Source organism: Myxocyprinus asiaticus, chromosome 42 (assembly GCF_019703515.2).
Source record: "Myxocyprinus asiaticus isolate MX2 ecotype Aquarium Trade chromosome 42, UBuf_Myxa_2, whole genome shotgun sequence".
Classification (NCBI taxonomy): Eukaryota; Metazoa; Chordata; class Actinopteri; order Cypriniformes; family Catostomidae; genus Myxocyprinus; species Myxocyprinus asiaticus.
This window is the reverse complement of record NC_059385.1, coordinates 35,099,823-35,127,484: the sequence shown is the minus strand read 5'-3', so window position 1 is coordinate 35,127,484 and position 27,662 is coordinate 35,099,823. Positions and strand designations below refer to the sequence as shown.

General features: G+C 39.7%; 1 protein-coding gene across 3 annotated transcripts in view; it reads right to left on the bottom strand.

The window, feature by feature from the left end:
- The window catches only part of LOC127432343 (ankyrin repeat domain-containing protein 55-like), a 78,832-nt gene that overhangs the window by 23,569 nt on the left and 27,601 nt on the right, over positions 1–27,662 (bottom strand). For all 3 annotated transcript variants that reach the window (XM_051683284.1, XM_051683285.1, XM_051683286.1), the window contains 4 exons: positions 13,143–13,203; positions 2,698–2,826; positions 2,121–2,305; positions 116–283 (listed from right to left, as the gene is read on the bottom strand). In XM_051683284.1, the coding sequence (XP_051539244.1) occupies positions 116–283; positions 2,121–2,305; positions 2,698–2,826; positions 13,143–13,203 (543 nt within the window). The remainder of the gene's footprint in view (positions 1–115; positions 284–2,120; positions 2,306–2,697; positions 2,827–13,142; positions 13,204–27,662) is intronic.

Genomic DNA, 27,662 nt, shown 5'->3' with positions numbered 1-27,662 from the left:
TTTGAAATGAAAAATAAACGATTAAATTAGACCAGAGTTTACCTTAAATGTGGAAAGAGCTATCTGAGGTTTTATTTATGACAAATCATCTTCAATTAATAACATAACGACCAACCTGTTTTCTGTGGAGAGGAGTTTGATGCAGGCCGTATGACCGCAGTACATGGCGTATGTGAGTGGCGTGTTCTCATTAATATCTCGAGGGCTGGGCTCCACTCCCAACTCCAACAACACCTGCACACATTCATCTTTACCTGCAGCTGCAGCCCAGTGAAGAGGAGTCCTGGCAGAAGAGAGATCATTATGCTGTTCAATAAAAAAGTTAAATAAACGATCAAGGACATGACATCATTATAATAAAAACTGTAGAACTGAACTGTTACTAAAATCAACAGTCCTGATCAGTATTATGCTTTTGAGCAAAGCTAGTGGGTAAGGGTTTGCCTGGTTAACTCCAGTAACTGCAGAACACCATTATCTGGGCAAGAAGCATTTTTCTCCATTGATGACTATTCAAAAGTAGCTATGTATTTTAAGTACTCTTTTTTGCCATAAACATTGCAAATTGCAGAAAAATGTGAAAACTTTTAATTCTCTGATTCTCATAACAACACGTAATAAATTGTAAGAGATGGCAAATCGTAAGATATCATATGACTTGGCTCATATGAGAAGGTACGATATTTAGAACAACCAATCATATACACTTCCCTCGTCTCATTCCAGACCCCAATGTTTTCTTTCTTCTGTGGTACACAACAGTGATATTCATGGTAATGTTAAAGGTTTGGTGAAGGTGTTACACTATATGGTTAGTTTTAGGTTTTGGTAAGGGGTTAAACCAGAGACTATTTATCAGAGATATGTCACATCTATTATAATGAATGTGAGTGTAACATATATGGTGTTATGTGTGAACTCTTATTTTGATAGGTTTGTTCAAAGAACTCTTATTTTGCAGTTGTGTGTTTTCTGTTCCTGTTTTCTGTCTATTAGTTAGTTAATTAGTTCTGTGTATATATAGCCCTAATGTTTTCCCTGTTATTTGTCTTGCATTATTTGATGTCTTTATTGTTTGGTGAGTCCTTCCTTGTTTTACATTTGTTTTGCTCAGTTCACATTTGTATTGCCTTTTATGGTTTTCATTGAACTTAATAAATGTTCTGCATTTTGGTTCTAAAATCCTACTTGCCAGACCCTCATCATTACAGAATGCAAGATATAAAAATTAACCCAGCAGAACACATTAAAATGTTTTTACCAAGTATCCATGATGATGCGCATTAGCTATACAAGCTGGACTCTTTTTTTTTATTATAGCTTAATCTGAGGTAAAGAAGCACAACTTATTTTTATTTTATTTTTTTTAAATATGTTCTTTGACCGTAATTTTGACCAAACTTTAGGAGATTTCTGTCTTTCCCCATTTAAGTAGATAGGAGCTGCACTGGCCTGCTGCTTTTTTTACCTAGAAAAATAGCTCCCCATGAGCGTTCCAAAGATGAGCGTTCCACTGAGTGAAAAGACTTGCTAAAAAGACTTAGGTTAAACTTAGGAAAAATCGTAATAACATCATTCGTTGGTTCGTAAATTGTTCTCTATGGGAGTAAAAGTTGTACCTTTCTGGACAAGGCAACTCATATGATTTCTTACAATTTGGCCATCTTATACTAGTATTACAACTTCTTATGAGATCGGGTTGGCTTGATTCTTGACAAACACATGGTCCATGAACAGTACCTGTCAAATCTTAAGGAAAGAATCTTGTAGCCTGTTCATTTCCCATCCCAAAATCTGGGACTGAATATGCTGTGATGTTATTAAATTGATATGGTTTTTTTCTCATGAAAGAATTAAGTCTTATCATGAGAAAACAAGTTTTTGTTATGTCGAGATCACAAGAAAACAACTTTTGTTCTGTTGTGATCACGACTTAATTTTTTGGTGATCTCAAGAAAACAAGACAGGGAAAAAAAATAATGCATGGCCTTTTACCACTTCCGTACTTATGACCGGTAAACAAGATAATCAGAAACACTTGATATGAACCCAGATGTCCTGTAAAACTAATGTGATATGAAATATGAACCACTCAAATATCACACAGCATGCTACTGTACCGCTCATCCACATCTAGAGCCTGCAGATTGGTCTCAGCAATGCGAGACAGTTCATAAATTATGTCACTGAATCCCGCAGCGGCAGCGATATGAACGCATGTCTTCCCGTTCTCATCATCGTAATTGATCACAGACGAGCCCAGATGATGCTCAAGAATGAGGGAACACATTATTCGACTGCCACTCTGCCAGACAGTGAAAAAACACACAGAAATAACACTACTAAATGATGCACATTCATAAATCAATAGATTCATAAAATTGTTAAAGCAGCATGAATCCGTGCGGTAAGCAGGGCTAACAGCAGGGGAAAAAAGATAACAGGACATGCAATGTTCAAATAAATTTGCTAATATTAACTGCTCGTTTTCGTATCAATTCAGTTATTTCAGCGCAACAGAGCAGGCAGTCATTCATTTGCTTTGGCGTCACTCTCAAGTAGAAGCACTTTTGGTTATGCCGTCTTTCACTTGCATTCAAAACATTGTTCACTATTCATAAGTCAGGCCCGCTTATAAGAACAGCCAGGGTAAGCATGCAGTGAGTAAGGGAGTGTGTGTTCTTTCAAGATTGGTACCTGCACAGCCCAGTGCAGAGCTGTCTTAAAGTCTTTGTCCATGAGTGTTGGATCGGCTCCCTTCTGCAGCAGAGCCTGCACGTGCTCTGGTCGGTTATGAAAGGATGCCCAGTGAAGAGCTGTCATTCCCTAACAAAACACAATCAGTGGGTAACATAGGTGCACTCAACACACTCACCCAAAAAAAAAACATTCACTATCATTAGGTTTACTGAATGCTCCCTTACATTTTTTATTTGTTTTAATAAATAAAAGTTTACTTCAATCCATCTGTGTTGGGACACATTTTTTGTTTGGTTAACTAAATCTGGGCAGGGGATTTCTAATTTCCAGCATGTTTTGCATGGGACTCAAAAGGGAGAGTAAATGTTACGATTATTTTGTGAATTATTTTAAGAATGTTAAATGTTATTTTAAGATTTTTTGTGCAAGTTGAAAATAAAGAGGGATACTTGTGTTCAATGTTTGTTGTGTTGAGATTTAGAAGGTTTGTTATGTTGGAGTTTTGGGGTTACCATTATGGTGAAGAGTAGAGTGTGAGCTTACGATAAGGACAGGTGTTCCACCCGCAGCGCCTGCCATCTCCCCCAAATGCCGCCAGAGGTCGCCATCACCGGAGTTTTAACATTTCACGAACTACATTTCCCATATTCCTCCAGTCAGACTGATTACTCTTCCACCTCTATCACATTTAACCCCATCTATTTAAGTTCCCAGTTTCCGTGCATTCAACACAAAGTCTTGTTTGCCTAGTCTACAATTCATTCATCATTGATTACCCTGTGTTTGATTCCTGCCTGTTCTCCGAATTCCCCAGCCTTCTTGTGAGTGTTTTGGATTTACTGCCTGTTTATTGGATTACCCCTCTGCCTATCGGACTTACTTTGTTTGCCTTTTTGGACCGCCTATCTGTGTACCGATCCCTTGCCTGCCTTTGTTTTTGCTCTTTGTTTTTTACTTTGTTTTTACTATTTATTTGCCTTATTAAACTGCACATGGATCTGAACACTACTGCCCCGGCGTCTTTTCTACAGAAGACTTCGCCAAACCTAGATCCAGCAGCTTTTCAACAGTTACACGAGCTTGTTTCAGCGCAAGCAGCCATGCTGACTAGTCACCATCAGCAGCTGTGCAAGCTCACATCTATCACGGAAGAACTCTTCAAATCCATGCAACCCAACCCATGTGTATCTCCGAAGGGGGTTTCCACTAGCAGTTCTGTCTGCAGCCCAACGCCCTCTATGGCTGTTGTTAATCCTCGACTCTCTCTTCCAGAGAAGTTTGACGGATCACCCAGTAAGTGTCGAGGATTTCTGTTACAATGTGAACTTTTTCTGTCGCAACTACCTCACATGTATCCCAACGATGAAGCTCGTGTTTCCTTCATTATATCACTGCTGTCAGGCAAAGCTCTAGACTGGGTTATGGCAGTTTGGAGTCAAGAAAACATCTTAAAGGGTTCTTTGTCTCACTTCCTAACTCGCTTGCGGGAAGTTTTTGAGCACTCCGAGGGTGGTAAGGACCATGGAGAACTTCTGTTGGGTCTAACGCAGAATAATATGTCAGCCGCTGAATTTGCTTTATCATTCCGCACTCAAGCAGCACAAATTGTGTGGGTGGAGGATACGTTAAAACTGTTGTTCCGTAAAGGACTAAACCCTGACCTTCAAACGGAACTAGCATGTTGTGATGAGGGAAGATCTCTGGATGAATTCATCAAACTCGCCATTCGCCTGGACAACCTGATCAAAGCCCGTCGTCCAGTCAGCTCTCTACAATCAATTCCTTCTGACATCGCTGCTACCAGTCTTCACAAGCCCATGCAAGTGGGTCGTTCCTCCCTCACCACCAAAGAGCGACAACGCCGTCTCAGAGAGAGACTTTGTATCTACTGCAGACAGTCGGGACATTTACTGGCTGCCTGCCCTACTCGCCCCCTAGGAAGGATTCTCTAACTGGATTCATATTGATCAGTTTCAATTGTCTGTCATATTGCATGTTCAGAATAGTGAACAGCAGATGTCAGCCATCTTAGATTCTGGGGCTGCTGGTAATTTCATTAACCTGGCCCTTGCCACGAATCTAAGATTGTCTTTTGTCCCTTGTGTCCCTCTGTTACATGTTGCAGCGCTAGACGGATGACCCCTGGGCTCCGGCAAGATTCAGCAGATAACTCAACCCATTCATCTCCAAGTTGGACTCTTTCATCATGAGGAAATTCAGTTCCTGGTCACTCACTCTCCAAAAAACCCGATTGTTCTTGGCTTACCATGGCTGAGACTTCACAACCCTGAGATTTCCTGGAGAGATGGACAAATTACTCGTTGGAGTACCTCCCGTTTCCAGTCTTGCCTCAACCTCCCTGAACCCATCTCTCTCCCTCCGGTATGTACCACGACTATTCTCCCAGAAAAGGAGATGTCGACCCTGCCACAATGTTATTCGGATCTCCGGGAGGCATTCAGTAAAGCTAAAGCTACCCAACTTCCTCCTCACCATTCCTGTGACTGTGCTATTTACTTTTTGCCAGGCTCCTTTCCTCCATGCAGACGAATTTACCCCTTATCTGAACCAGAGACTAAAACTATGGAAGAATACGTCGCAGAATCCCTAGAAAGGGGTTTCATTCGACCCTCCACCTCTCCAGCTTCGGCGGCTTTCTTCTTCGTAGGAAAGAAGGACGGGGGTCTTTGTCCATGCATTGACAATCGAGGCCTGAACTCTGTCACCATCAAGTATCACTACCCCCTTCCTAAGAAATGCCAAAATCTACACTAAGCTGGATCTTCGTAATGCCTACAATTTGATCCGCATCCGGGAGGGGGATGAATGGAAAACGGCCTTCTCTACACACACTGGCCACTATGAATATCAGGTGATACCTTTCGGACTTTCCAATAGTCCTTCTGTCTTCCAAGCCTTCGTGAACGACATTTTCTGTGACATTATTGGCAAGTGGGTTCTAGTCTACATCGATGACATTCTTATATTCTCGTCTTCCCTCGATGAACACGTTCAACATGTCAGAGTGGTACTCAACCGTCTTATTCAACATCAGCTTTACACCAAGGTGGAGAAATGTGAGGTCCACCATCTCCTTCCTGGAGTTTATCATCTCCCCTGAGGGGGTTGCCATGGACTCTTCCAAATTACAAGTGGTACTGCAGTGGCCCTTACAGGTGTCTATTAAGGAACTACAACGCTTTCTCGGTTTTGCCAGATTCTACTGACGTTTCATTCGAGGTTTCAGCTCCATAGCTGCCCCACTCACCTCTCTGCTCTGTGGTAAAGCCCAAAAATTAAACTGGACACCTTCCGCCCGTCAAGCCTTTGATGATCTCAAGCATCGTTTCACTACTGCCCCTATTCTCCATCCTGATCCCTCTCGACCCTTTGTGCTAGAAGTAGATGCTTCTGACTCTGGAGTAGGTGCGGTACTCTCCCAGCGACAAGGATCTCCCGTTAAATTCCATCCCTGTGCATTCTACTCACGCAAGTTATCTTCGGCCGAGAGAAACTACGATGTCGGCAATCGAGAACTCTTGGCCATGGAAACGGCTTTCGAGGAGTGGAGACACTGGCTAGAGGGAGCTCACCATCCATTTCTGGTGATTACGGATCATTGTAACCTAGATTATATTCAATCGGCCAAGCACCTATATCCTCGCCAAGCCCGATGGTCTCTCTTCTTCTCCAGATTCGATTTCACCATCACCTTTCGACCTGGGTCTAAGAACACCAAGGCCGATGCTCTGTCCCGCATTTATGATTCCTCCAGTGACAACAACCCTGAGAATTCCATCATCCCACCTACTCTTATTGTTTCTCCCGTACAGTGGGATATCATGGCTGATATTACCCAAGCTCAGAATCAAGAACCCACTCCCGCTGGCTGCCCTCCTGACAAAGTCTTTGTCCCCAGTTCTTTATGGAACAGGGTTCTTCAGTGGGTTCATGACTCGGCCTGCTCGGGACATCCAGGCGCTCAAGCTACATGCAGGTTGGTGCAAAACCGGTTTTGGTGGGAGAACCTAGCCACTGAAGTAGTTGACTATGTTAAAAACTGCAATGTGTGTGCCACCACTAAATCTCTTTGAAAGCTCCCATCTGGTCTCCTTCAGCCTCTTCCTGCCCCTCGATGTCCTTGGTCCCATATCGCAGTGGACTTCATCACAGATCTACCCAACTTGCAGGGTTTCACTACCATCCTAACCGTGGTGGATCGATTCTCTAAAGCCTGTAGATTCATCCCTCTGCCCAAACTTTCTTCGTCCATGGAATGTTCAGAGAGCCTGTTTCATTACGTCTTCCGCCTTTATGGCCTTCCTGAGGACACTGTCTCCGACCGTTGTCCCCAGTTCACCTCCCGAGTCTGGTCCGCATTCTCCAAATTACTCAACGTCAGCGTTAGTCTAACTTCTGGTTGTCACCCTCAATCTAATGGTCAAGTCGAACGACTAAACCAGGTTGGGTAAATTCCTCCGAGCCTACTGTCAAGTCAACCAACATGACTGGAACCGTTTCCTACCCTGGGCTGAATATGCTCCGAACTCTCTGTTCAAACCTGCTACTGAAACCACACCATTCAAATGCATTTTAGGGTTTCAACCACTACTCTTTCCCTGGTCCGGGGAACCTTCCGATGTTCCCACTGTCGACGACTGGATGCAATGCAGTGAAGCTATCTGGGACCAAGCTCATGTCCACCTACTACATGCCATTCGTCGACAAAGTGAACAAACCAATCTCCATCACCGCCCAGGTCCCAACTATACTCCTGGACAATGGGTCTGGCTATCAACCCGAGATCTTCGTCTACGACTCCCGTGCAAGAAACTAAGTCTCAGGTATGTTGGCCCTTTCAAAATTCTCCATCAAATTAACCCTGTATCATTAAATTTCAGCTCCCTGCTAACTACCGTATTTCCCCTACATTTCATGTGTCCCTGCTCAAACCTGCGGCACCTTCGAGAGAGGAAGGTTCTCAAGACCCTCAGAGACCCCTTCCATTCCTCATTGAAGGAGAAGAAGCCTTTCGGTTACACAAGCTCCTGGACTCTCAACGCCGGGGTCAGACACTTCAATATTTGGTGGACTGGGAAGGGTACAGTCAAAACCACAAAATTGTGGACCTCCACAAGTCTGGTTTATCCTTGGAAGCAATTTCTAAATGCCTGAATGTACCACGTTTGTCTGCACAAACAATAGTACGCAAGTATAAACACCATGGAACCACGCAGCCATCATACTGCTCAGGATGGAGACGCATTCTGTCTCCTAGAGATGAATGTAGTTTGGTGCGAAAAGTGCAAATCAATCCCAGAACAACAGCAAAGGACCTTGTGAAGATGCTGGAGGAAACAGGTAGACAAGTATCTATATCCACAGTAAAATGAGTCCTATATCGACACATCCTGAAAGGCTACTCCGCAAGGAAGAAGCCACTGCTCCAAAACTGGCCATGCACATGGAGACAAAGATCTTACTTTTTGGAGAAATGTCCTCTGGTCTGATGAAACAAAAATTGAACTATTTGGCCATAATGACCATCATTATATTTGGATGGAAAAGGGCACATTATATTAATTGCTCACAATTGCTGTGATAATCATAGCATAGTCACTAAACTATACTCAGTAGTGCTTCCCACTAGCATTCATTTAGCATGCTAACATTTACTGTCACTTAGGGGTTGTAGAAATAAAGCTTTCCGAAGTCAACTGAACCAATTGCTTCGGAAAATGATTCACTGTTTCGAAGCGCTGGTCATCTGCACATCTGCTGGTCACAGGCATGTAAATGCAATGACAAAACTCAAGTCAAAAGCAGCTACAATGACAAAATGCATTGAAATTAATTTACTGCCCTGCTGTAATTGTCATATTTTTTATGGTTGTCTACAATATCCTGGAATAAACAGATCTGAATATACAGTATGCAGAATATGTAGACCTTCTTATATAAGTTGGCCTTTTTATGATTACTGTTTTAAAATTATTTTAAATACCAAACAAAATATATTTTTTTTATTCTAAAACAACACTTTGTTTTGTATAAACAACAAATATTTTGAAAATAAATTTTTACAATATTGTGCAATAAATATTTGAAAAGTTTCACTCAGTCAGTATGAGACTCAAACTGACACATCAAGTGCTTAAAAGAATATATCAAGTGCATTAACCACTACTCTATGCAGCATTTCTGGCCTAAGAAAATTGGGTATACTAAGAAAAAAAAAAAAAGAACATATCGCGCATTATCATGTACAATAGTTGAAATTCCAGATTCACTTTTTTGTAAAACAAACAAATCTCTTTAAATGTCACAAAATATCTGTCTCTCTTAAATTTCTTTCTCACAAACACAAAATTTAGATTTTCTTTCCTTTGGGAACACAACTCAAGGTGATCAACAGGGAAATGAAAATGACTGAATTCAAATCAGCAACTCTTCTTTGAATCTGTCTGATTTCATACACCTAAGTTATTGCTGAACTGACTTGAGATCAGTTACAGCCTACATTTAACACTGGTTCAGGGTTTCACCGTGGGATCAGCGCCCCCTAGCGTAACCGCGAAACATTTTGAAACGTTTCAAAACAGTTTAGAAACAGCACGATGTAACAAAGCTTCGTTTGTTGAAATCAAGTGACTTGGTCAGTTTAAGCCGTGTATCATTCATTCATTTCATATTCAATTAGGAATAAAAAATCTGAAAAACAAAAAACGACTTATTTCATTATTCATTTACAAAACCAATATTAAAAAACAAATAATTACTTGTTTTTCGAAATTTCAATTTAATTCTCAGGTTAAAAATAGGAAATTGGAAAAATAGCCATGGTACACTGTGCGTTTGGATTATTTGATTTCACTAATATATGGCTTCAAATATTTAATTCGCACACATGGGTGGACCTGAAACGCCCCTTTCTTCTGATTGGTCAACTTGCACCGTCGTCTTCTCAGTGCTGTGAGACAGAATAAAAGTTCTCTGCAGTTTAATTGTTCAGATTAATTCGTATCAGTTAATATTACATTCTTTACCATTTATTTTCCAAAACTTGCCACGTTTATTGCAGCTGAGCTGTATCTCTCATCGAATAGTCAGACACAGTGTCTACACATAACCATAAAATGTTCACTGAATGCAGGTTTCGTCTTCATGCGATTCAGCATTAGGATAGCCATTGCCACGTGAAGCAATTGATAAGAGCGATACACACACACACACATACACACACATATATATATTATTAAGATGGTTATTAAGATTAATCCCTCGCTCTGTATGCCAAATGTCTTCTCACAGTTATCCTTCTTCGTGCCACACAACTTGTTTTATTCATTTATAAGTGATACCATGAAGTGCAGGTATGGCGTTCACATTTTGGGTGACCAGACGTCACTTTAAAACCGGGGACAGTCCCGATCTTACAAGTCATGTTTTGTCCTAATAATTAGTCTAAGGCAGCTATAGTTTGATTGCTTTAAATAAGCATTTTAAATTGACATCAGTGTTTAGTGCGTTTTTGAAATGAACAATCATCAAAGAGTATTGAAAGAATCGATTTTTACATATTGCAGTGAAATGAACAAAGCAAGATGTTGTTCAGGGAATATACAGACTTAACATAGGGTGCATCCAAGACAGATGAGCATTCATGCCAGTGAATTATAACAGCTACAACAGTAAATAACAAAGGATTAAAAAAAAATATATTAATATTATTATTATTAATAATAATAATAATAATAATAATAGGGGGGCCTGGGTAGCTCAGCAAGTAAAGACGCTGACTACCACACTTGGAGTCGCAAGTTCGAATCCAGGACATGCTGAGTGACTCCAGTCAGGCCTCCTAAGCAACCAATTGGCCCGGTTGCTAGAGTGGGTAGAGTCACGTTGGGTTAACCTCCTCGTGGTCACTATAATGTGTTTTTCACTCTCGGTGGGGCACGTGGTGAGTTATATGTGGATGTCGCAGAGAATAGCATGAGCCTCCATACGCGCTACGTCTCTGCAATAATGCACTCAACAAGCCACATGATAAGATGTGCAGATTGACTGTCTCAGATGCAGAGGCAACTGAGATTCGTCCTCTGCCACCCGGATTGGGCAAGTCATTACGCCACCACGAGGACCTAGGGTGCACTGGGAATTGGGCATACCAAATTGTGGAGAAAAGGAGAAAAATAATAATAATAACAAATAAATTGGAAGATATTATTACATTTAATATTTAATATAAGAAAATAAGTATTTACATGGCAGCAAAGAGTACTAATTTCAACTTCAGATCATTCCGACATCCATGTTTCTGAATGGGAATATGGGTGGCCTTTACGTACTGGGTCGTATACGCAGTAGTTTTGTGTGCCTTTTATTAGCAGACAAATGTGAAGGCTATGTGTAAATGCTGACTTTAAATTCACTGGTCGAGCTTTCATGAACTTCCTTTAGCATAATTTCCATGATGAGCAAGTCCCTCACACCTAAGGTCCCAGAGCGGGGTAAAGTTAGATTTAGATTCGATATTTTTTGGATATTCGGTTTCTAGTAACCGCGTTCTCTGCTGGCGGCAAGTTTGCAAAGATTTTGCACACTTGTCTTGATTTTATGGTATATTAATATAAATGGTATTTAATAATATACAGACATAAAATACTGCATTCTGAACTGTTAGTTGGTGTGGCTGCCGAATTATGACTGAAAATGCTCCAATGTGCTTTCATTGCTTAGTGTACTTAAGGGACTGTCTGAAAATTCCACTCACTATTAAACACAGGTGGTGTCCAATCACTCATTCAGTTGATGTGCAAGTTAAACATTTTTACATTCTAAAAGAGATTTTTACAGTAAATCAAATAATATTAATAGAGTATTAGATTATTTAAAATAACAAAATAAATAAATAATATTTCACCAAAATGTTATTTTCACATTCCAAAGGTTGTAGTAAGTTCCCAGTTGATAGACTGACATACTACAGATTAGATGTTTACAGTAAATCCAATAATGAGGACAGTATTAGATTATTTTTGAGAGAAAAAAACCCCCTAAAATTCACCAAAATGTTATTTCACATTCCAAAGGTTATAGTAACTTCCCAGTAGATAGACTGATTTACGACAGGTGAGATTATTACAGTAAATCCAATAATATGAGTACAGTATTAGGTTATTTTAGGATAAACATCATAAAAATTCCTGAAAATGTTATTTTCACATTCCAAAGGCTATAGTAAGTTCCTGACTAACTGTAAAAATCTCATCTGTAGTAAGTCAGTCTATCTGCTGGGAACTAACTACAACCTTTGGAATGTGAAAATAAGGCGAATATCCAATGAATATTGAACCTAAAACTAACTTTACCCCGCAGTTAAACGTAAGCCTATGTCTTTATAATGTAGGCATATGCTTCAATAGTCTTATGAATGTATGGTTATTTTCGTCATCTTATTTAAAACCACGTCTTTTCAAACCGGAGCAACGTCAAAGACAGCAGGTTTATGTGTAGGGCTGTCTGATAAACCTGACTACTTGATGAGAGAGACTCGTGGAGAGTTTAGGAGAATAAATGGTAAAGAATTTAATATTAACTGAGACGAAATCATCTGAACAATTAAACAGCAGAGAACTCTTATTCTGTCTCACAGCATTGAGGAAGACGACGGTGCAGGTTGACCAATCAGAAGAAAAGGGCGTTTCAGGTCCACCCATATGTGCGAATCAAATATTCAAGCCATATATTAATGAAATCAAATAATCCAAACGCACAGTTTTCCAATTTACTATTTTTAACTTGAACATTAAATCGAAATTATGAAAAACAAGTCATTATTTGTTTTTCAATATTGGTTTTATAAACGAATAATGAAATAAGTTGTTTTTTGTTTTTCTGATTTTGAATTCCCAATTGAATATGAATTGAATGAATGATACACGGATTCAGTTTGACACGCGCTCTGAAGAACTGGTTCGAAACAAATTATTTCTAAAGGTTTCGAAGCTTTATAGAGCAGTGTTTCGAAAATGGCCATCACTACTGTCACTAGTCATTTTTAGGTGAGAAAACTAATTTTAAACCTGTGAAACCACTGTCCACGACCGAATCAAGTTCAGACAAAGTGCTATTTTTTTGAGTGTACCAAGTGTTACTTTGCTTTCTACTAAGACATGGAGCATTATGTTTCCTAAAGCAGAGGTAGAGAAAATTAAATGCCCTTAAGTTTACCATTAAAGAAGCAACGTATACCAGGTGGCACTAATGTGAAATGAATAGTAATAATAATTATTCCTTTTGGATGAGTGAAGGCAGTGGTATAAGTACATTTATAGTTTTACTCGCTTCTTCACTAAACTGTCATGTTTCTTTTGTCAAATTTAAATGACTTTGCTTGAGTCAACATTTGGAGAGTTTGCAAACATCTGCTCTCTCACCTCATTATCTTGATGATTTATTCCGCACAGTGTTGACTTCTGTAGTAGCACAGCCATGAGTCTGAAACAAAAACAAAAAACAAAACACTTTTATTACCTAACTAACAATATAATACAGCTAATGCTTTAATCACTTTTGAGGGTACATATACAGTGGGGTTTTCATAAAATTAAGAACAAACATTTAAAGAGCACCTATTATGGCTTTTAAACGTGCCTAACTTTGTTTTAAAGGTCTCATACAATAGATTTACATGCATCAAAGGTCAAAAAACATTTTTTATTGGCTCATAATTTAATTTGAGCAAAACATAAGCATTACCTTTTTTTCCCAGTGTCAAAAACGACTCGTTCAATGATCCGTTCTAATGGATTCATTCTAAACTCCTCCTTTCAGAGAGCCTACTCTGCTCTGATTGGTCAGATGTCCCAGTCTGTTGTGATTTGTCTGCCTCTTAGTGTAGTGTTTGAGGGCGGGTCAAAGCTGTTCGCAAGCAGCCAATGAAGACCAGAGGCGGGTTTTTTGTTACCAAATTATGTAGGTTAGTACAGGAAGTAAGTCTGGAATTACTAACGACTTGTTTCAGGTGTTCAGAATCGGTTCTTTCTTTTGGGAGTCAATTTGTCGTGCACTTTGATTTTTGAAACTTTGCAGAATTTTTTACATTCACAAACAGCTTTATAACACATTACGTGAAAGGTAATATTTGAAAATAACATAATAGGTGCTCTTTAAGGTTCTGCGCTATTTCTCGGTCACTATAATCAAATATAAGCAAATTTGAACATCAGATTTGCTTGAAGCACACAAAACACTCTTTCGAACACTGACAAATCATACTGGATAACATGATCATCAGGTTTTTGTTCGTGCCAGTTGTGCATGCTGTCATGAAAGCAAAGGGGGAACATATCAAATACCAAGACATCCTCAGATTCATGAGCAGTATATTTTTCAACTGAACTTTCACTCAACTTGTTACACTGGTAATATAATTTGTATTGAAAGAGTTTTTGAACCACACTGCATTTTAACAACATATGCTGCTATGAAGCCTTGGCTTCCATCTCTCCATGTCATTCAAGTAATATAATCTGTATTGAAAGAGTTTTTGAACCACACTGCATTTTAACAACATATGCTGCTATTGAGCGGTGACTCCCATCTCTCCATGTCATTCAAGTTAGTGATGGATTCTGTAGTGTCCTCAACTAGAGTGTCTAGAGATTTACTTTCAATCTCTCTGAAGCCTCTCTGCTCGCTCATTCTCATCGCATATCATCTTGTCAGTCAAATGTAAGTGTTCTGCCAAACGACCAGCGAGAGCAGGAAGTTCCAGTAAACTGTGGATGTTGTTTTTACACAGTGTGATGCAGTGGGGTGGATGCAGTACTGCTGTAAATGGCTCAATGGCGTCTGACACTGGTTTCTATAGGGACAGCAAATACACGCTATTTTGCGAGCTGTCCAGTGAGCAGGAGGATCGAGCACTGGATTCCACTCAAGCTAGAGATCCCCCCTGGACAGTCGGATTAGAGCAAGGAGATATATACCTGTAGGCAGTGTTGGGTGTAATGCTTTACTAAGTAATTAATTACTGTAATTAAATTACTTTTTCATTGAAAAAAGTAAGGGATTACTCTTAATCTTTCAGTAATTTAATTACATTTACTTCTGATGTAATAGCGTTAAATACTGTATAGACTATAGAACAATTCTATATAAAACAATAGTGAATTTAAAATCGAAATTTAACGTCTAATAGTAAAATATGTTTTCTAATTTAACGCTGCCCCCTTAAATTCTTTGGCCAGTTCATGAATAATTTATTTGATTTTATATTGTTTTTGAAAGAAATAAAAGAACAGTTTCATGTCCATCCTTGTATTTTTCATCTGGTCGAGGTTGATAATGGTTTTAGAAAGTAATTAGTAATAAGTAATGCAATTACTTTTCAGACAGAGAAATTAGTACAGTAATCGAATTACACTGTAGCAGATGTAATTAGTAGTTAGTAATTAATTACTTTTTTAGAGTAACTTACTCAACACTGCCTGTAGGTGAAAACACGGCTTTAATTGAAAGGGGTACCTAAATTGTAAAGAATAAAGGAAGTGAAGGGGAGGAGGCGGGATGCCGGAAGAAATGTCGTTGGAGCAAGGTAAGCAGCGGCATATAAACCCTAACCAAAAATTATGATTGACAAGATTAGATGAACTAGCTCCTCCTGAATTTACGTTTTGAACTTCACTGCATGAGTTTGTTTTCTCATATAATCCTTGAAATAAAAGTAAACAGATTTGAGAAGCTGTCCAGTGAGCAGATGGCTCGAGCACTCCAATATGATTAAGGACAACACGACAAAGGAAATGTAATGGAGGAGCTGACAGAAATGTTGAGAAATGCTTCTGCCGTTAATTCTCATTTTGAATGAGATTTTTGAATAGTGGGTCTCAAAAAGAAAAGATTCAGGCTCCTCTGTAGGATAAAAAATGGGAGAGCAGCTGATACTGTTGTAAAGGGTAAAGTAGATAGAAAATGTAGATGAAATGCCTGCATTTTGTTTGATCTGTCTTGCTTGTTTGACGTGAAAGTGAATGGTATCGTTGTTGATGACTTGTAGATCTGAAAAGAAGGGATGGAAATTAGGATCAAAATTGGAGAAGGTAGTTAATACCGAGCAATGGAGGAATCTGAAGAATGCGAGGATGAACATAGCATCCAGAATTATTGAAGTGTTTACTGAATGGTATTCATAACATAGAGTGGATAGGTATTTGTTTAAAAACATTTTTTAACCATTTGTTAATGGTTGCCAGGGATCTAGGTGGGAGGGCAGGGTTTATTGGGTGCCTTTAATGATGAGAGTAATTTGTGGAAAAATTGGACGCCGCTGACATATACCTTGATTGTTCCAGGCTAGATTTGCTTTATGTGATTGAGAAATGAGGTGAAAGAGGAGACAAAAATTCTGGAAACGTCTGGAAATATTAGGAATGGAATTGCTTGAAACATTGTGGTAATTTAGAGAAAATGTGTTGATAGCAATTCAACTATTAATAATAAGAGACTGGGCAAGGAGCGGACGTGTGAGTGACGAGCTCTGCGCACTTTGCTGAATTTTCGATTATTCTCATAATCTGGTGAAATTTGATACACTCAGTTACACATTTGCCCTTTGTTGCAAAACATGGCAAAGAAGTCAAAATCCTCGGGCTCTGGAGACATTAAAAGACACTTACGTGTTCAGAATGAAAGCCACAACAGGCCTACAGACCGGGGACTCGATTTGGATGGCGCGGCGGGAGAAGGAATCCAGCGTCAGTTGTCCAACATGTCGGTGATATTGACGAAGATTCTTGCTGACTTGGAGGATCTCGCTGCAATACGGCGATCGATTACGTCGATGGAAACAAAATTCTCTGAGTTAGCCACAAGAGTGACTGATGTTGAAAAATGAATCGATTTTCTGGAATCTTCGGAGAGGGAATTAACCGCTAATCCGCCCGTGACCAAAGTTGATTTGGAACATCTCCTTGAAAAGCTTGAAGATCTTGAGAATAGAAACCGCAGGAATAATGTTCGAATTGTTGGAATTCCTGAGCATGAGGAGGGCAGAGATATGGTGAAATTCCTAGACGAGTTTTTCCCGAGTCTGCTCGACATAACAGGCCACAAGCTGGAAATCGAGCGAGCTCACAGAGTGCCAGCTCACAGATCTGCTGAGGGAGACAGGCCCCGATCGATTCTGGCCAGATTTCTGAGATCATCCGATAAAGATCTTGTGTTGCGCCAGGCGAGGAGTAAAGGGAAGCTTTCTTGGAAGAACCATAATATTTTCTTGTTCCCGGACTTTGCGAGTTCGACAAGAGAGAAACGTGATCGGTTCAAGGAATGCAAGAAACTCTTACATCAGAAAAAGATCTCGTTTGCTCTGATGATTCCTGCCAAACTGAGAATAGAAACAAAGGTCGGTTGCAAAGTATTCACATGTCCAAATCAGGCAATATCTTTTATAGAATCAATGTCTGAGTAAACCATTGGATGTTTCTCATGTGAGTGGGCCTGACTCACTGTACTTACTCTTGAGGAAGCTGGGCGACATTTTAGGTTTTTTGCATTGGCTCCGCCGAGCGGCTGGAGCTTGTTTTGTGAATAACACTTTCCTTAAAGAAATTTTTGCATTGAAGTTCCCGGACAGATTGAGAGTGGACACTATGGATGACCGCAAAATATCTACATGCTCACACAAAGGATGTCTTTTATAAAGCTGACGGATTATGTAAGTCATGGTATATACGTTTATGCGGCCTCCGAGTGAATTGACTCGACCACCCGGGGAACCGGGATGCCGGTTTTGTTTCTTTTTGTATTGGTTCCTCCTAGCGGCTGGAGCTTGTTCTGTTGAATAACATTTCTTTGGAACAGCTGTGGATTAATCTGTTCGTTCTTCGTGCTTATTCCTCCTGCTGGCTGTGTTTTTTTGTTTTTTTTTACGAGACATTGGAATGATTACGTCATCCGTTGAACTCATTACAGCCGGCTCACTGAACATTCGTTTGTCTGTCCGAGGATTCTGAATGGTTTTATATCAGCTGAAATTTGTTTTGTGGAAGATCACACCTTTGAGACAGTTGTGTGAATGAATCTACATGTTCTTTGTGTTCATTCTTCCTATTGACTGGGTTTATTTCACAAAGTATTTTCTGTTATGTAATTAAATTGAGCAATCCGATGGCAAAGTTGTCGTGGGGGCTTGTGGGCGTTCATGGACCTTTTAAGTTTAGAGGGATTGGGGTTAATGCGCACGTTTTTCTTTTTTCTGTTTGTTTTGTTCGGGGGGATGTTCGGGGGTTGACTGTTTCACTAATGGGGAATGTGGTCTTCATAATTTTGTTTTTGGCACACAATAAATTTTTTCTACTATATCAAAATGTCAGATGTTAATATGAGTGTACTATCTCTCTCCACATGGAATGTGAATGGGTTGGGGCACCCCATAAAAAGAAGGAAGGTTATTACTTTTCTTAAACGTAAGAAATATGATATAGTGTTTCATCAAGAAACACATCTCTCCCCGCAGGAAGCTGAAAAATTTGGGAAGATATGGGGTGGACATGCTTTCTTTAGTGCTGGCACAAGTAAGAGCAAGGGAGTCATCATGTTGATTAATAAACATCTACAATTCAAATGTCTCAAACAGATTAAAGATAAATTAGCAAGAGTAATTATTGTTTTAGCTGAAATTCAAGGGCAAAGGTTGATTTTGGCTAATATTTACGCACCTAACGCTGATGATCAGGGCTTTTTTATAGATCTTGAAGGGATGTTGCAAACCGCTGGCATCCCTCATGATATAATATTGGGAGGAGACTTCAATCTTTTGATGGATTCAGTCATTGATCATAGTGAAGCAAAAGTGTGTAAGCCCCCTAGAACAACACTGATGCTTCACAAGATGTGTAAAAATCTTGGTCTTTCGGATATTTGGAGACTTTTGAACCCATCTGGTAGGGACTATACATTTTTTCATTATACCCAAATCCCTAATTTCATTTGTTGTTGATTGCTCAATTGGAAAATTTTAGTCTCAGATCATGCCCAGGTGAGTTTAGAGGTGATGCCACATATAGAGAAAAATAAATCATATAGTTGGCGCCTTAATGTATCCCTTCTGCAAAATCCTGATTTCCAACAAATGTTAAAGACTGAAATCAATGTTTATATGGAGACCAACTGGTCCTCAGTATCCTCTGTGGGCGTGGCTTGGGAGGCATTTAAAGCAGTTCTTAGGGGCCGGATCATACAGTATGCCTCATTCATCAAAAAATCCAAAGCACGAGAACTCGTGGAGTTGGAAGAAAATATTAAAAGTGCTGAGGCAGAGCTGAAGCGCTGTATGTCATCTGATGGCCTCAGAGAACTGACCCGACTGAAATACAGATATAATACTATTTTGTCGCGGAAAGTGGAGTTTTGGTTATTCGGGGCAAGACAGTCATACTTTGAGTAGGGTGACAAATCAGGGAAGCTTTTGGCTAAATATATAAAGCAGAGAGAGTCTTTTTCTACCATTCCCTCAGTGAAATCTGCTGGTGGTAAAATATTTACCTCAGCCATTGATATTAATAATGCCTTTAAAGAATTCTATATTGATCTTTATGGTTCCATGTCTTCGTCTACTGATGAAGATATTAGAAACTTTGTGGAACCATTAGATCTTCCTAAACTGATGATTGAGCAAAAAAACTCTCTTGATTCTGAGATAACCTTGGAGGAGCTTGACGAGGTAATTAAGTCCCTACCTACTAGCAAGTCTCCGGGGCCAGATGGTTTTGCTGCAGAATTTTTTAGATCCAATGCTACAGAGCTGGCTCCACTTTTGTTAGAAGTTAATACTGAATCATTAAAGAATGGAAAGCTTCCTCCAACCATGACACAAGCCCGGATCAGTCTGATTCTTAAAAAGGACAAAGATCCAAGCGAGTGTAAAAGTTACCGTCCAATTTCCCTGATCCAACTAGATGTAAAAATATTGTCAAAATTTTTGGCTAATCGATTAAGTAAAGTTATGACATCTCTCATACATATAGATCGGGTGGGGTTTATTCGGGGCCGCAGCTCTTCTGATAACATCAGGCATCTCATCAATATCATGTGGTCAGTAGCGAATGATCAATCTCCAATTGCTGCCATCTCACTTGATGCCGTAAAGGCGTTTGATATGGTAGAATGGGATTAAGTTTTTAAGATTTTGGAAATGTACGGGTTCGGGAGTACATTTATTGGTTGGATTAAGTTACCTTATAGACACCCTGTTGCAGTGGTACAAACAAATGGATTAATCTCAGATTATTTTACTTTGAATAGGGGCACTCGGCAGGGTTGCCCTCTTTCCCCATTATTGTTCTGTCTTGCCCTGGAACCATTAGCAGCTGCGATAAGAAAGGATGATGATTTTCCAGGGGTGGTGGCGGAAGGTGTGCCGCATAAGCTTCTGCTTTATGCAGATGATATTTTATTATTTGTCTCTGAACCTACTAGATCTTTGCCTTGCCTCCACAGAATTATTCATTCCTTTTCCAAGTTCTCAGGATACAAAGTCAATTGGGCTAAATCTGAAGCTTTGGCTTTGACAGCGTACTGCCCAGTAACGGCTTTTCAGACAGGCGCCTTCCAGTGGCCCAAACAGGGCATTAAGTATTTGGGGATTTTATTCCCAGCAAATTTGTCTAATTTAGTTAGTGTTAATTTAGACCCTTTAATAAAAAGGATTTTGAGCGATGTCAGCAGCTGGGCTTCATTACATTTATCGATGATTGGGAAGGTTAATGTTGTTAAAATGAATTGTATTCCAAAATGTATCTACCTGCTACAATCTCTCCCTGTAGATGTCCCCCTCTCTTATTTCAAGGAATTTGATAGCATAGCGAAGTCCTTCATTTGGAATGGTAAACGTCCCAGATTGCATTTTAATAAGTTACATAGGCTGATAGACAAAGGAGGGCTAGGCCTACCCAAGATTTTGTTTTATTACTATGCGTTCAGTCTCAGACATTTGGCTCATTGGTCACTTCCACCTGAGAGAGCCCCTCCCTGGTTTGTTATTGAACAGGCAGTTCTTGCCCCTATTTCACCATTACAAAGCATCTCTATCAAACTAATCGGAAAAGTTAAGTTACACCCCGTTATTTCGCATTTACACTCAGTATGGACTAAAGTGTCCAGATTGTTTAAATTGGACACTTATTTAAATGCTGCCTCGAGCATATGGCAGAACCCAAGACTATGTATTGGCAAGTCTCCTTTCTGCTGGCCGGAGTGGATTGTGAGGGGGGTTGCTACACTCGGTGACCTATATGAAGGTTGTGTGTTGAGATCATTTGAAAACTTGGTCCAACATTTTGGGATCCCCAGACCTCAGTTTTATAGGTATTTACAACTGCGCCACCTGCTTTGCACTATTTTTGGGAGTAGCACACATTCCCCTAAGGAGGCAGATGCTTTGGGAGAGGTGATTGCGGCTTTTGGAAAAGGTCATGAGGCATCAGTGTACTACTCCCTGTTAATTCAGAGTATGGGGGATGGAGCCTTAACTTCTCTCAAGAGAGTATGGGAGAAAGATTTCAACTTGGCATTGGAGGAAGGAGTGTGGGCTAAGATTCTTAAAAACGTTAAGTCTGCATCTAGTGATGCAAGGGTGCATCTTATACAATTCAAAATTTGCATAGATTTTATTGGACCCCCTCTAGACTGTATAGGCTTGGTCTTAAAGACACACCCACCTGCTGGAGATGTCAATCGGAGGATGGAGACATGGCCCATGTTTTTTGGTGGTGTGTCGAGATCCAAAAATTCTGATCGAAGGTTCAGAATTGTGTGTGCGACGTGGTGGGCACTCAGGTTTCATTTTGCCCCAGACTTTGTGTTCTGGGCGATGGGGCGGTCATCGATGTGGGGGATGGCCATATAGGGAACTGGGTTCTGACATGTGTAATGATTGCCAGGCAGGTTATTTTGAGGGGTTGGAGGTCAGCTGGTGCGCCCCCATATCCGGAGTGGTGCACGGAGGTGGGGAGGGTGGCAGCTTATGAGGAGGTGTCATCTGGAAGACGGGGTGGCTTGGATAAGTTTGTTCGGAAATGGGGCAGGTATTTGGAGTTTTTGGAGGGCTCTCGGGTGGGGTGTGGAGAGAGTAGTGTATTATAGTTTGTATGATTAATATGTGTGTGTATGTATGTATGTGTGTGTATATATATATATACACATGTATATGTATTTATGTTTGTATATGTATGTATGTATGTATGTATATTGACCACAGAGTTGTTGTTTTTATGGGGGGGCGGGGTCGGGGAGGGAGAGGTTGTGGGGTTTAAATGTTGATTTTATATATATATATATATATATATATATATATATATATATGTTTACAATTCATTGTAAAAAAAATTAAATAATATAAAATAAATAAATAAATAAATAAATAAATAATAGGAGACTGGAATTCTAGAAAAGTCTGGAAATATTAGGTGGAATGGAATTGCTTGAAACAATTCCAAGCTGTCCTATAAGTTTGAAGGGTTCTAGGGGAAACTGCGTGAATATTGGGCTCAGTTGATAAATTGCTGAGATATTCGAGTGGGTGGTTTACAGGAATATCAGCTCTGAAAATGGAGGTACTCTGAAGGTAGAGGTTCTGCGTCCAGGGCCAACGTTCTAAATTTCTGGAAAGAGAGAGAGTCAGCGATTTGTTTTTTATCCCAGGAATGTATTCAGCGTTAACAGCTTTTTTTTCAGGTAATAAATACATTTAATAAATCATGTTCTTCTGTGTTAGATTTTGTTGCTCCTGTTAAGGCCAGGAGAGTTAAGGGCAAGGGTGCCGTCCAGCCTTGGTTAAATGACTACACCCGCACTCGCAGACAAGTGTGCAGAAAGGCTGAGCGGAAGTGGAAGAAAGACAAACTCCAGGTTTCGTATGACATTTTAATAACTATCAAAAATCAGTGAAAATGGCCAAATAAAATTAATCTCTGTGAATGCAAATAAGCATTAACAGGCCCAAAGTGCTGTTTAAGACCATTAGATCTGAGCACAGCATTTGACATGATTGATCACAAAATACTTTTAAACCGGTTGGAGTGTATGAGTGGTATTCAGGGCTGGCTCTGCAGTGGTTTGCCTCCTACCTGAGAAAGAGGACCTTTTCCTTGAATATAGCTAATGTTTACTCTACAACAGCCCCCTATCTTGCGGTGTGTCCCAGGGTTCTATTCTGGGACCATTACTGTTCATTCTATATATGCTTCCCCTGCACTCCATTTTTCAAACTTTTTATATCTCCTATCACTTTTACACAGAGGATTCACAATTTTATATACCAGTTAGGCCTGATAGCAGCTGCTCTGTTGATACTCTTTTAATGTTTTTTGAGGAAATTAAAGGCTGGATGGCGAATAATTTTTTACAATTAAATGAAGGCAAATTGAAGTATTAATTTGAGGAGAGCAGACCAAACTGGGCTTCAATGGCAAAAGAAGTCCTGGAAGAGGGACTTCTTTTGCCATTGAAGCCCAGCTTGGTCTGCTCTCCCCCAATATACATATGCATGTAAAAAATCTGGGGGTTATTTCTGACAAATCACTACTGTTTGACAAACAAATTAGTGCCGTTACTAAGGGAAGTGTCTTTCAGTTGAGGTCTATTGCTAAACTGAAGCTTTTTTTCTCTGGTAAAGACCTTGAAACTGTGAACCATGCTCTTATTACTTCACAGCTAGATTATTATAACTCTCTGTATGCTGGTCTGCCTCAGTCTGCTTTATCTCATTTATAGATGGTTCAAAATGCTGCAGCTAGATTTTTAACTGGGACTTAAAAAAGAGATCACATTACGCCTGCATTGGCTGCTCTTCATTGGCTTCCTGTCAAGGCTAGAATTGATTTTAAAATTCTTATCTACGTGTACAAGGCCCTGTCTGGTCTTGCTCTCTCAATATATTAATGAACTTCTGCACCCATATTTGCCTCTTAGAATGCTTAGATCATGAAATCAACTTCTTTTATCAGTTCCCCACTGTCATTGCAAGTCTAAGGGAGATCGAGCCTTCTCTGTTGTCACCCCCAATATCTGGAACAGTCTCCCTTCACACAAGGTCTGCCCCATCTTTAGCCATTTTTAAATCTTCTCTTAAAACTTACCTTTACTCGATATCTTTTGATACTATTTAAGGTCAAGATTTCATGTTGTTATTGGTGATTTTATATTGTTTGATTGTTTTTATATATTTGTGTACACTGTTGTATCTAACTGTACAGCACTTTAGTTCAACTTTTGTTGTTTTTAAATGTGCTTTATAAATAAAGTTGAATTTGAATTAATGATTAATTGGTTGCATGCCACTACAGATTATACATTTTAGTAATGGCATAATATCCGAAGAGGCGGAGAATTCTCTGTTCTGAATTATCGCAGCAGAAAAGAATGGATTTAGAAGTCCATTCCTTCCCCCACAAGGAGGCAGCTACAGGGTTTAATTCAAAGAGAGCGGTGGAAGCGGGTGATTTTATCATGTTCCGAAACTCCGGTGGCCAGTTTGATGCAAACCAGTGGCCTTGATAGAAACCTCCAAATCCTATGGAGGAGGCAGCATCAGTGTATAAGTATGTGGAGAGAGAATGGAGATTTTGTAGAAGAAACTGATTCCATTCCATTAAGAAATTAGATCAGAGCTGTAAATCGGCATGACAGGATGGGTTTATCCCAACTGTATCATTTAGTGTGGGAATTGAGGAGGCAAGAGAGAGCAAGTGGAAGATGTGAGGGATATTTTCGGTAATAATGCGCATAGTGTACTTCAAATGCCCAAGTAGGGAAAGTAGTTCTCTTTTTGAGTAGAGAGCAGAATCCAGCATATTGGATGCTATTGCGATGATTCTGTCTATTTTCTCTTTTGGAAGACAGGCTTGGAATTTGGAGGAATCTAGGAGGATCCCTAAAAAATTCTAAGTTAGTGTCTGGCCTTGAAGTTTTCTCGTAAGAAATGGAAACTCCTAAATTCTCCAAAAAATATAGAAAATGTTTTGGCTACATTTGCAACTGAAAGTGAGATGGACTGCAAAGTACAATTTCTCTTGCCATCCAATTCTAAAAAGATACCAGAATTCTGGATTGATTGGAATGACTTTAAAGGTGGATGTGATATCGAGTTTAGCTAGCCAAGCTCCTTTTCCTCCTGATTTAATCATTCCGACTGCATGACATTGTGTTATTTTAAAGAAAATTTATCTATAGGAATTAGACCATTAATAATTGGATGGGAAGAGTCATGTGGTGAAGACAGATCAATAATAAGTCTCTTTTTCCCTGAGAATTTACGAGTAGCTATTCTGATGGGGCTGATGTGAATATTTTGAATGGGGGGTGAGTCGAAAGGACCAATCATGAAGCCGAACTTGAGTTATTTTGAGATGAGGTTGTCGACTACCTCTGGCTCTGACATGGCATAGGTCTGGAGGTTATTGAATACGAAGCTGGTATTGGGCAGACTATGAAGGCCTGGGTTGAAGCCGTGCTTTAAACCAGACATTAATAAGTCTTTGAACTTTTTCTCTGGATAATTAGCAAGTTCTTTTGCTAAAGCAAACACACTGATGGGAGTAGAGAGATACTTCAAGTATTTATAGTTTTTTGCAGAAGAATGACGTACAGGGCAAATGGAACAGACATTCACACTGCCACAGAAATTACAAATATGTAAATAACGGCAAGGATGTTTGGAGCAACTAAAATCATTTAAGTTATTACACACTTGTCTGGCAGAATTGTATGTGATGACTTTACACACTTGTCTGGCAGAATTGTATGTGATGACTCCCTCTTTAACATTTCAGAGCACTGGAAGGGCTGGGGCTTGTCAGAGTTTGAATAGTTATAGTATTCATTTGTTTGGTTTTGAGGGGGGAAAACCAAACAATGGCGCAGGAAACACTTCAGTATTCAGGGAAGATGTTTTTGTGTAGAAAGATTTTTATTGTGTAACTCCATATTAAGTGTTCCCCAGTAAGGACACTGATTCCATAGTGATACTCTTGCTGATGATTTAGCTGAGAATGATTAGTGGTATGTGTAGAACAAAATGCCCCCGTATGACAGAGAGAGCTCTGCAATGATGGCCAGGCAGTCTTTAAGCTTAAAATATGACTTCAGTGTAACAGGAAAAAGCGACGCAGAATTAGACCAAGGTGAACACTCGGTTGGATGAGGGGTTAGAGTTTTTAAGATGACTGAAATAGATCAGCAGTCCAAGGAATTATGTGTTTTTTGCTGTGGAATAGATTAAATGAGGGAGGCGAGATCTACATCTGCACCTGCCAGTATTTGAGGGCGGAGATTAGTAGAAATTGGCAGCGGGTGCATGGCTAGAGTGTGTAGAGTGGCGACTTGGTTCTTTTTGTGGTTTATGAATGAAGCCAGAACAGTTTATGCTCATCTTGTCATATTCTGAGCCACATTTTGCTGAAACAAACATGTTGAACAGCTGGGCTTTTCTGGATCTAAGAGAGAATGGAATGTCCATAGCTGCTACAGCATAACGCAAGCTGTTTATGGTCCACTTGTCTCTGGATGGATTGTAATGGTTGCCAAATGGTGAGAAAAAAACCCAAAAGAGATTGGGGTGCAGAATGATGACTAGGAATTTGTGGTTTTGTGTACCTTTCCAGAGGAAGAGAAATGGAACTCCTTGAGAAGTGGTTTGGAAAAGGAAAGGATGGTCGTTGAGCCCGGCAATCCCATCTAATGATAGAGGATTCTAAAGAAGAGCTTGGGTGAATCATGGCTTGGATAGCAATATTGGAGTTGGAGGAGAGATGACGAGGACTTCATTGGGAAAGAAGTACTGGTGCTAACATGCTTTCGCAAATTCTGGGTGGGACCAAATGGCGGAAGAACTGTCACTGGAGCAAGGTAAGCAGTGGCTTATATACCCTAGAAATTATGAGTGACACGATGAGATGAACTAGCTCCTCCCAAACGTATGTTTAGAACTTTATTAATTAATCACCACATCACGTAATACATTCGATTGATATTTTTAATCGATTAACACTAGTTTAGAACAACATACAGGTGAATAAATAATGACCTATAAGAAAAAAATGCCTATAGGTGTCTGAAATGTCAGAGTCTGGTTAATGAATTGGCTAGTTGCATAAGATGCCATGTTTGATTATTGGTATAGCAAGTGTGGTCATATCCACTTCCGGTTTCGCCAGGTGCTGGTGTTCTAAAATATTTGGTTACTGAGATTTTCGGTTGCACTGGGCGGAGCATTCATCAATATTCACGAGTATCCCGTTTCGTGTTAAAGTGACACTGAAAATATTAGTGCCTGCTACCGGGATCACAAACTCTAACAAACTTAATCTAAACAATGTTTTCAGAAAGGTAATTAAGTTTCAGCATCAAACGCAGTTAAACTTAAACTATATCTGTTCATCTATTTACAACAATTTATAGATTATGTCGTGTTTTGTTCAGAATGATTACTGTCATTGATTTGCTTAGGTATTGTTAGGAAACTGCTTCAAGTAAATAAATTAACCTACAGCCATTAAGTATTTTTGTTATATTCTTCTAACTGTCATTGATAATTTGTCATAAATGTATCTGTGGTGGCATAATAAAGTTTGATTATTATGATTTGATTATCCAGACATACTGACATACCTTTAAGGCCCAGGTATACTTCGTTTTTGAGGGTTCCGGATCGGCTCACGCCTGGCCAACCTCATTGCCTTTCTGAGTATACTTTTATAACCGTGAATAAATAGGAACGCATGCAAAACATGCACAATACAACTGCTTTGTGACACTCTTTTAGTACAGTCAAAGGCCAGTGCATGCACAGACGACATGCACAGCCGAGGAACGCGTGCCTGAGTCAAGAAAATATAGACGTCTGGTCAAGCCACGTGGCTGTGCTGATGACGCAATTTGCGTCACACTTACTGTGA